This window comes from Lynx rufus, unplaced genomic scaffold (genome assembly GCF_022079265.1).
Source record: "Lynx rufus isolate CCGP_SWC_20201006 ecotype Redwood Valley unplaced genomic scaffold, mLynRuf1.p SCAF_4, whole genome shotgun sequence".
In the NCBI taxonomy this organism is placed as follows: domain Eukaryota; kingdom Metazoa; phylum Chordata; class Mammalia; order Carnivora; family Felidae; genus Lynx; species Lynx rufus.
The window spans coordinates 164,822,530-164,833,516 of NW_025814856.1; the positions used below are offsets into that span (position 1 = coordinate 164,822,530).

Genomic DNA, 10,987 nt, shown 5'->3' on the forward strand with positions numbered 1-10,987 from the left:
TCCAACCTTGGGATGGGGGGGTGTGCTTGTTCTCAGTGGGGCCACCTGTGAAGTGGGGTGGGGGGATGAGATAAGGGTGTATCCCAGCCCGAGGGCACACCCCAGGGCACGGAACGGTGACTCAGCAAATCCCTTAGTTTTGTGCATGCTCTGCTTATATCGCTAAGGGAGCTGGTCCCTGGAGATGTGTGCACAAGCCACAGGGCAGAGCCCACAAGGAAGGGGACTTCTTTATCCATACTCTTCCCGCCCATTCCCTCCACAGGCTCGGCGCCTGACTGTGCCTTCCTGGCATTCAGCCAACGTGCCATGCCCATGCTTCAGGAAGCCCACTCCCCAGTCAGCCACACTCACATCCTGCAAGCTGAGGAGGGGTACCCCGCCCTCACTCATAAACCCTGGAGCCACAGGACAGTTCTGGAGACTCCGTCGCTGGGGAGCTTCGCCTGAAGCTTGAGTGTCCTGATATCATACTCTGGGCCCTGGAAGAGCCTACGCTCAGGGCGTCCAAGATGCACCATAGGGCAGAATCAAGAAACATTCCGTTGTGCCCTGACAGGCTGGCCCGCACTGGGCTTCCATATTTATTTGGGAGCCAGAAGTATCTTACCATTGTTCAAGAGTCAGTAGCCAAGGACATCTCTTCCCAATGATAACTGGAAAAGTATACATGACAGATATGAAGATGGATGGATGGATGTATAGCTGATAGATATAGATAGATAGATAGATAGATAGATAGATAGATAGATAGATAGATAGACAAGCAGATACATAAGTAGATAGATGGATTGGATGGATGGATGCATAGATGGATACATGATAGATAAGATAGATGATAGATAGATAGATAGATACATACACATATACATACATACATACATACATACATACATAAGTAGGTGGATGGGTAGATGGATGGATGGATGGATGGATGGATGGATGGATAAATGGATGGATGGATAGATAGATAGATAGATAGATAAGATAGATGGGTGGGTGGGTGGGTGGACGGATGGATAGATAGATGATAGACAGACAGATACATAAGTAGATGGATAGATGGATAGATAGATACATAAATGGATGGGTGGATGGATGGATGGATAAGTGGATAGATGATAGATAGATAGATAGATAGATACATACATACATACATACATACGTAGATGGATGGATGGATAGATGATAGATAGATAGATACATAGATAGATAGATAGATAGATAGATAGATAGACAGGCAGATACATAAATAGATGGATGGGTAGATGGACAGATGGATGAATGGATACCTAAACAGATAGGTAGAAAGAATAACTCACAGGGGTAGAAGAAACAGATCAGTACTAACACTGGGGAAGTTGAAAAACAATTATTTTAATATTTACACCACTGTAAGCATAAGACACACCTGGAGAACTTATCAGAAACACAGAACCATGGTCCCACTCCTCAGAGATTCTGATTCAGGAGGTCTGGGCTGTTACTCAGGATTTTATGTAGTAAACAAACAACGGGTGCTTGTACTTAGGCTGGTCCAGGAACCACAGAAAACCCTGCCTGAAACCCCTACTCAACAAATCTTGTTCAAGGGGTACAAACTGACCAAGGCCAAGGCCAAGAACAAAAGCGACACCCTCCCTGTACTGCATGGCATCCCTTGCCTTTCACTGAGGCTCAGGCTGCGGTATTTTAGTGATGTGACAGGTAGCCAGCACTCTAGGCACTCGGTCCTCCACGCCCCGGGGGGCGGGGGTGGGCAGAAGGGCGGCTCTGGTCCCGCCTACGTCCAGCCCATGCCCCACCCCCCTTCTGGGGTCCCTGAACAGAGTGGAAGTGGTTGGATGGAGGCTATTGGTCACATGCAAGTCACAGGCGCATCCCCCCCCCCCCCCCCCCCGCCGTGTAGAAGGCGCTGGGCCTCAAGCAGTGTCAGGCTTCCCCTCCACGGGCAAAGCCATCACGAGTGACCGGCCTGCCCGAGCCAAGTGCTGTGTTCACAACCTTCTGCGACCAGCCAGCTACTCTTGGCTCTAGTTTTAGTGTGTCTCCAGCGACCGTGAAGGATTTCTGGAGCACCTCTCCCAGGAGGCCCGGGGACCCATGCCTTCCATTGGCGGTAAATACCGGGCCACTGCCTGGAGCCTGAGCTCCTGCAGGCCTGCCTCGGTGTCCCCTCAGGCTCCTGCAGAGTCCTCCTCTCCGAAGCCCTTCCCTCCCCCATGGCCTCCTGCTCTATCACTGGCTTCTAAACAGTTCCAAAGACCCACAGTATGCCGGTCCACAGTTATCAATTTAAAAAGGTCTGGCACATATGAACTTCAGCATTAATAGAGAAGCTGCTTCTTCCGGTACCAAACAAAAAAAGAATATACCTTCTCCAGACAACGGTTTCTCTGGCCAAGTTCTGGCAGGATGCCACACACGGCTAGGCTTCCAAGGAGTTACTTTCCAAAACCATTCCCACCACCTTCATCATTATTCCTGCTTTACACTGGGGAGGAAGGTTGAGGGAAGAGAACCAGGGCGAGGCGCCAACCCACCACGATTCTAAACATGGCGCCCATCTCGTTCCTTGACAGGCCCCGGGCAACCCCCAGAGGAGTCCAAACTCCCGCTTCCCCTTCCTCCCCTCTCTGCCACCGTCCCCTTTGCCAGAAAGGGGTGAGCCCGGCCACCTAAGGAAGGGACTAAAACCAAGCCAGGCTTCATCCTCCATCAGGCCCAAGGGCCATTCTCCCTTCATCGCGTTCAGTTCATCAGTTACTATAGTTCGTGATTCCAGGTCTCTGTTACCTGCTATAACCCATAGGCCCTAGGGCAACCTCGGAAATGGATCCCCCATTCTGGTGTCTCAGGGCACAGCAGGTGCTCTTGGTAGCAAGGAGGGTAAAGATGATAAGATAATCAGAGCCTGGGAGGGAGGTTCACCGTGACTGCAACACCCCGACACCCTAGGTCATGGTTCTGTTTATGCACCAGATACGGGGGGAACGACTGGGGCTAATCACGTCCAAAAGGGACTCAATCCAATTCAGTGCAGAGACAAGCTGTGTGGACACACTGGGGACCTCACGAGGGCTCTTTCCTGAGAGTGCACTGGACCAGTGAGAGCTGCCCGGAAAGATACAGGACACCCAAGCTGGGATTTCAGACAACGATGGATGGTATTTTCAGCACAAGTTCATCCCAAATGGCGCATGGGACATTCACGTACTAAAAAGTTATTCCTTGTTTATCCAAAATTTCTATTTGCTAAATCTGGCAACCTTACTTCAGGGCCCTCCTTGATGGGGCCTCACTCCGTTTCTGATTCCCACACCCTTTCTTCCATGAGAAGGGGCTCTTTGCTGTACCCGGAAGCCATCATCCAACCCCCAACTCATGGAGGTGCTCCAGCTGGTTCGCTGGTGGGAGTAATCCAGGCTTCTCACACGTGGCTCTGTCCTGCCTACCACCTCTGGGTCTGATGTCTCTCGGAACACGTCAGTACGCTGTCCCCTCCCCCTCTCTCCCCTCTGAAAGCAGTGGCTGCCAGCACCGGTCATCGGATGCCCTTGGGTCATGTGCCAGCATCTGTCTGAATGCCATATTTCCCCAACTAGAGTATGACTCTCACCAACCCGGTGCAGCGGTCAACAGGCAATTACTAGATGGTCAACGAGAAGAAGCTCGCCCCCGCCGGTCCCACCAGCAAATACAAGCCCTATAAGGAAGGAGACAGAGACCCTCTCTTTCACCCCTGATCTCGCCATCAACCAGAGCACTAGACACATGTGTGGGACAACTGAGTGAAAAGCACTTCTGGGTATGGGATGGATCATGCCCAGAAGGTTGTGAAAAGCAGCCAAAATCACGTCCAGCAGCAAGAAGGGTGGTCAGGGGATTCCAGCTACACCGTGGCCTTCCCGCTTTCACAGCGTGGCCCCTCAAGTCTTTTTCTGGGTTCCGGACTTTGTCCCGCACTCACCACCAGCACCGCCCCTCCAGCGGCCCCAACACCGCATCTGGAACCGTCCTCACCAGTCCGCCTCGGTACAATATGGCCTGACACTGGGCAGTGTCATTTTCTTCTCTCTAGGTCTCTCTTTTTAAAACCAGTTGCCCTGATGCAGACGTGACAACCATACATTCATACCACACTATTTACGTTCGCAAGAGCTTTCCCGTGAATTGTTTTATTTCAACGTCGCTATAAGGCGGGAGTGTACGCACACACGGAAGGGAAGGGGGGGGGGCTTTGTTCAACAAACACTGAAGGAAAGTGCCTAACGGGGGTTCGCAGGGGGGAGTGAGAGGCCAGCAGCCCCTCCCCAGCCCTGCCGGAGGCAGTCCTCAGAGGTTGGGACTCACCTCGCACTCCCACCCGGTGCCCAGAACCGGTCATCCCCCGAGAGAGAACTAAACGTCCCCAGGGAGAGAACCAACATTCTTTACGGAGCCCACCGCTCTGTGTGTATGTTTGTGCCTGTGTGCGTGCGTCTGTCCGTCCGTGTATCTGGACAAACATTTACTTGGCTGGTGGAGGTCAGGGGCGTGACCCAGTTGGGGGGTTTCTCTCGAGTGCCCGTAGGGGCTGCGCCGCACGCCCCACCACCTGACTTCCCGATGGGGACGCTGGGGAAGGCCGCGGCTCCCCTGGGTAGCCAAAACCCAGGGTGGGCGCACGCCCCCTCCCGGCGCTCCCTCCAGTTGCACAGAGTCGAGCCTCAGACCGATCGAAGTCGCCAAAGTCCGGGCGGGGCTGCCGGCGTGGCCGGGGCTGAAGTTCGTGGCAGCTCCGCACGCGTTAGGGAGTCCCGAACCCCCAAATGCCCGAAATGTGCTCCCGGGGACAGGCAAAAGGAATAGCTGCAGAGGACCCCCCCCCCACGGAGCCCCGGGCCCAGGCACACCCCGAGCGGAACTGGGAAGGGGGAAGGTCCGTTTCGGGGCGCAGCTACACAGCCACACACATTCCCCCCCCCCGCCAGCCTCCCGCGCGCTGTCCCCGCCCACTGCCCCGCCCCTCCGGCCCCGGCAGCCGCGCGCGGCTCCACCTCCCCGGAGCGCAGTCCACACCGTCCTTTTTCAACAAAACAACACTACGCGCCGCCCCCCAGCACCCGCACCAGGCGGGATCCGGGGCTACGCCCAGCCCGCCACCGGCCGCCCCGCGCGCCCCCTCCCGCGCCGCCGCTGACGGTCGCCGAGAGAGATGGAGCCCGGGATCGGCGGCCCAGCTCGACCCCGCGCCGCCACCCATCCCCGGGCGGCCCAAAGTGACAGGAGGGGCACGCACGGCGCGCGCGGGGCGTCCCGCGTTAACCGCTTCGGCGCCGGGGTAGACGACCGGGCGAGGGTGGGGAGCCGGGCACCGCGCTGCTGGCACTCACCGGGATGTGCACTCGCAGCGAACGCCTCTTCTGGCTGGGATTTTTTTTGCCGCTGCTCTCGCCGGGGCTGGAAACATCTTTCTTCTTCTTGGTGTCCATGGCCGAGCTTCCCATAACTTTAACCAGAAGTTAATTCCGGGTAACTCGTTCCTGCAATTCGGTCCTCTCCTTCCTCGCCCGGCCCCCGCCGTCGGCCTCGAGCCGCGCGCTCTTGATGATTAGCCTTCCACCCCGGAGACACCGCGTGGGGACTTCCGCGGGGAGGGAAGGTGGCGCAGGTACCTGGGGCCGCCGCCACCGGGGAGGATGGCGGTCGGCGTGTGCGCTGAGTTCACGTGTCCTCTTCCTCCTTACGGGCTCATCGATGCAAAATCAAAGCCAAAGCCTGTCCTGGTTCTTGGTCTCTCTCCGGGTTACGCGTGGCAGAGGTCTCCCTCGGGGTGACAAAGTTTTCTTCCTTTTGCAAAGCGAAGCAACATCGTCCACCCTGTCAGCTCCTCCCACAGGTTCCCAGAGGTGATCTGAAAGGCAGGTGCAGGGAAAGACGGTACTTTGGAAAACAACCCTCCCGTGCCTGCGCCGAAGCGGACAATCTGGCGAGAGTGGGACAGTGTGTGTGTAAATATAATCCTGGGCCGCAGAATGAACCAGCCCCGAGCCTGGAACTCGGCCCGTCCCCCTTCTGGGCGAGATGGGGCGGGGGGGAGGGAGGAGGAGGCGCAAACGCGAACGCCCCGGCAATTGGGCTCCCCGCTCGGCTGCGCGCCGAAGTTCGGGCGGCGGCTCGGCTGGCGCGGCCCTGCCAGCCGGAGGGCGCGCCCGCTGCGTCCCACCGCCGCGCCGCGTCCCGGGGACAGGGAGCCGGCGGCGAGGGGCGGCGCGGCCCGGCAGGCTGGGCGAGCGCGGGGCGGTGGAAGGCCGCGTGCACTGAACAGGAAGTGCACGGCGCACGCCGCTCGCCCGCTCCCCGTGCCGCCCCCGGGTCGCCGCACGTTGTCGCCTGCCCGGCGGGCGGGGTCTCCCGGCCGCGGTGGCGCGGGACCGGCCTGGAGCTGATTTGCGCAGCATCTCGTCCCCCGGGGTCTGGCTCCTGGCCCGAGCCCCCTGCGCCGCCGCCGCGCCCTGCCGGGCCACCCCGCAGCGGCGGAAGCCGGGGTTTGCGGCGGGACGCGCACTGACCCGCACTTGCTTCCGGGAAAACCGCGGCCCCGGGCCCCTCCCCACCCGGCGTGCGGACCCGCAGGCGCCCGGAGAGCGGTCGGGGTTACCGGGGAGCGGGGTTCACACCCCACCCCACCCGCCTGACACCCGGCTTTCCTCGGGTGCGCCGAGGGGTGCGCAGTGGGGCGGCGGTAAGTGCGGGCGCAGGAGCCGCAGCCCCGCGCCGCCCCAAACGCGGACTTGCTGGGACTGCGGAAATCAACGGGGGCGGAAATCGCGGGCGAGGCTTCCACGTGCCCCTGCGTTGCCGCCGTAGCACGGCGGGTAGCGGAGGGCCGGGGGCGTCCGTGGTGGCGTCCCCCTTCCGAGGGCCCCAGGATGGCGCGACCTCGGCCCCCGGCCGCAAGAGGGGTGAATGCTGGGTAGGGAGCCGCCTCCTTTCTGGCTCTAGGTTCTGAGGACGAAGTGACTCCCAAAGTCACTCCAGCCCCTTGAATGCTGACGTCAGCTCCACCTCTCCCCGTAATCAGAAAATCAGGGTTACCCAGAGGAAGAAGGTGAGGACGCAGCCTCAACTCCTGTCCGGATGCGGATGCGGATGCGGAGATTCGCCGAGTGCCCCCTCCCCCCACTCAGAGGAGGAGGAATTAGCCCGCTTCAGGGACCCCCTTAGGTGGCGCTTCCCACCCAGCCAGAAGCCCCGTGTTTCAGCCATCTTTCCTATTTTCCTTCGATCCACGTTCCATCATCTGGTCTAAAATCCCCTGCAGTCTGGGGGGTTCCTTGGTTCATGGGTTTTTTTCTTTTAATCGTCCTTCTCTTTCTCAAACCCTGCTCTCCAGTCTAGAACGAAGCCAGACTGGAAAATCCTAGAGCACGCCTTGCTTGACCGAAGGTTAAGCGTTCTGGAGCCCACTAGTCTGGGTTCAAAAATCCGGTGGCCATCCTGGCCCCACAGGTGTGGAATTTCAGGCTTTGACCTTTTTCTGACTGGTTGGTGGGGGAGACCTAAGACCACATCATTCCCCTAAACGCTAGAAACCCTGGTTAGTAGTTGAAAAGGAAGAGGGGGCTTTACCTTTGCGACCAAGGGAGCCCACCCTTACCCACTCAAAATTACTCCCCAACTGTCACTTAAAGTTCACCCCTTTTGCTTAAAGTTTTAATCCCTGTCGCGGTAATAATTTGCCAGGCCGTGCAAGTCACTCCATTTGATGAGAACTGATTTGGGGAGGAAAGATGGACGGGTGGGCAGGGGCGAGTAGACAGGCAAGAGAAGTCGAGAAGAGCCACCAGGAAGGGATTCAGAACCAGGAAGGGATTCAGAACCAGGAAGCCACTGCGCAGCGCTTTGCCTGGGCCCTGTCCCTGGTGATGGGAAGTGGTTAGCAGTTGTTTTAATAGGTACTCGGGTCAGTTGATCCGTGTACCTATGCCCAGTCATTCATTAATACAATTGATTTGTTCTCTGAGTTTATTTTGTTGGAGTGCAGACTTTAGTGCCCGGGAACCCTAAATTAAAATGTTTTACCATGATGCTGGCATTTTAAGAGCCTTTTGTGGTTGTTAATATTTCTGAAATCTGGGTGTTTCTTACGGACGGTGCCGGAAGAAGCTTCCCATTGTTTTTCCTTCCGATAAGATATGCATAAATTGATCATAGGTCTTCCAATCAGTGCAGTCTTAAGATTGAATTTTTCTGAGGGGGCGCCTGGGTAGCTCAGTCAGTTAAGCGTCTCACTTCCACTCAGGTCACAAGCTCACGGTGTGTGGGTTTGGGCCCCACATCGGGCTCTGTGCTATCCTGCTTCGGATCCTCTGTCCCCCTTTCTCCCTGCCGCTCCCCTGCTCATTCTCTCTTCTCTCTCTCAAAAATAAATAAGCCTTAAAAATGGAATTTTTCTGAATGTTTCGCTTTGGGGTGCCTTCCGAAACCCCATCCTGTGGCTTGCCAAGCAGCAGTGTCGAGGAAACCCTTCCCACGGACTGTTGCTGAACGCGCGGATCTATGACTTCCTTTGCAAAAATCATGCAATAAAATCTATGCTGAACAGAATATACAAGATGTTAAAACGTTTTTTTAAGTGTGTTTATTTTGCGAGAGAGAAAGAGAAAGCACGAGTGGGGGAGGGACAGGGAGGGAGAGAGAATCCCAAGCAGGCCCCACACTGACAGTGCAGAGCCCTGCCCGGAGCTCGAACCCACGAACCCCAAGATCATGACCTGAGCTGAAGTTGAACCCTTAACCAACTGAGCCACCCACGCTCAAAATTTTAAATGAAGACAAGCATTACTGATTTTGCCTTTTGCCTGTCTCTAGTATTGCTCAGGTCAGCACTTTTACAGATCCTCTTTATGAAAAATTCTGACTTTCTTTTGGTATAAAGTTTATCTACATATAAGTTTATATATATAAATATATAACAAGTCTATATGCATAATAATCATATGCACTTTTACTGACCCTGTCTTTATGAAAAGTTCTGATTTTTTTTGGTATAAAATGTATCTACATATAAGTTTATATATGCATAAGTATATATAACAAGTCTATATGCATAATAATCTTATGCACTTTTACTGACCCTATCTTTATGAAAAATTCTGATTTTTTTGGTATAAAGTGTATCTACATATAAGTTTATATGTATATATATATATATATATATAACAAGTCTATATGTATAATAATCTTATGCACTTTTACTGACCCTGTCTTTATGAAAAGTTCGGACTTTTTTTGGTATGAAGTGTACCTACATATAAGTTTATGTATATAAATAAATGTATAAATATATCATATATATATAACAAGTCTGTACATATAATAATCTTACATATTAGGTTTATATGTAATCTATATAAAGTTCGTATATAAAATATAAAGTTTACATACCTAAGTTCATACACAATAAGTTTATAACATACTACATATAGTATATGTAATAAATATACACATATATTCCCTTACACCAAGAGTAAAGCAGAGGCTCTTGGGTCACCGAATATCTGTGTGATTCTCTACATTTTCCAGTGCTCTGGCAGTTAGGATAGGATGAAATTAATTCTGGCCAATGAAATGGGAGTAGATTTAGCGGGAATTATTTCCGGGTCAAGCAGTGAGGAGTTGGTATTCTCCCTCAGCTTTCTTTTCCTCTGCTGCTCTGATCTTAGAGACCATGTGTTCCGGATGGTGCACAGTAAGAAAGGGGAGGACAGCTTGTGTCGGACTTGATTGATGTGGGTCAGGCCACTGAGATTTTGATAATTAGTTGTTACCGCAGCATCACCTTGCCTATAAAAAAATAACCTCATTGAAACATTACTTATGGTGATGACTGAGTTTTTTGGCACTCCCTTGAATTTTAACCCAGGGCAGAGACTGCATTCGCCTCCCCCTGGTGCAGCCCTGACCTTCTGATGGATGGAAGGGTGAGAAACGGAGGCCGACCAGGACTGAGGGGTGTGGGGGGACCCACCTTGCGGGCTCCAGGGGCATGACTTGAGTCCTGTCCCAGCACTGCCGCTGGTCTCTTGTCACCGTGAGCACGTCACTTCCTCCCCCATCTGCGAGAGAATCTTTGGAAGATTGCTAAGGCCCCTTTAACGGACTCTTGTATTTTGTCTTGATTATATATTTTGTACATCTTTGTTGATTTTATTGCCTCGGTCATCGCTTTTTTATTTAACTTTTCGGAAGTATCATTGCCCGGCGAATTGAAAATTAAAGACGGGGGGCGCCTGGGTGGCTCAGTCGGTTGAGCGTCCGGCTTGGGCTCCGGTAATGGTCTCGCGGTTACAGGGTTTGAGCTCTGCACTGGGCTCCAAGCTCACAGTGTGGAGCCTGCTTGGGAGTCTCTCTCTCTCTCTCTCTCTCTCTCTCTCGCTCTCGCTCTCGCTCTACCCCTCCCTCGCTCACACTTTCTCTCTCTTAAAATAAATAAACTTAGCAAAATAATTTTTAAAAATTAAAAACAAGTAAAAAGACCTCTGGTCCTTCCCTGCAGATGGTTCTGGACAGTGCTTCTCAGAGAACAGGAGCTTATTGGAGATGTTTCCACTGGGGACATCATCTGTCCAGGCTGATAATAATGAGAGGAGCTGAAGCTACTATGTGCCCGTGCTGGGGCGTCTTATACGTTTTAGTACATCTACGGGAGGAGATGTTATTAACCCCATTTCCCACCACACATGATGGCTGTACCACAATTTTTTCTATGAAAATCCCCTAGGAGAACCCTCAGAGACATCTTACGGAGGAGGGAAACTGAGACCAGCTGTCGGAGCGGGCTTTGATATCCATTTAACTTCTGTCCATTGATTTTAATTTGCAGGATCTCTGGAAAGAGACAAAAAAGCGTGCCACCCCCACCCAAGCCACCCCCTTTATCTTTGTTTCGGATGGCTCTCCATCCATAATGCCGGCCAACCGTAGGCCGTCCTGCTCACGC

General features: G+C 53.7%; 1 protein-coding gene across 5 annotated transcripts in view; it reads right to left on the minus strand.

Annotated features, from left to right (window-relative positions):
* Positions 1–5,992, minus strand: part of PRKAG2 (protein kinase AMP-activated non-catalytic subunit gamma 2) — a 261,354-nt gene extending 255,362 nt beyond the window's left edge. For 2 of the 5 annotated variants that reach the window (XM_047094665.1, XM_047094664.1), the window contains exon 1: positions 5,376–5,988. In XM_047094665.1, the coding sequence (XP_046950621.1) occupies positions 5,376–5,489 (114 nt within the window). In that variant the 5' untranslated portion in view covers positions 5,490–5,988. Of the gene's footprint in view, positions 1–5,375 lie in introns of all 5 variants that reach the window. The other 3 variants (XM_047094666.1, XM_047094667.1, XM_047094668.1) reach the window with 3 other exon arrangements.
* Positions 5,993–10,987: the final 4,995 nt, after the last annotated feature.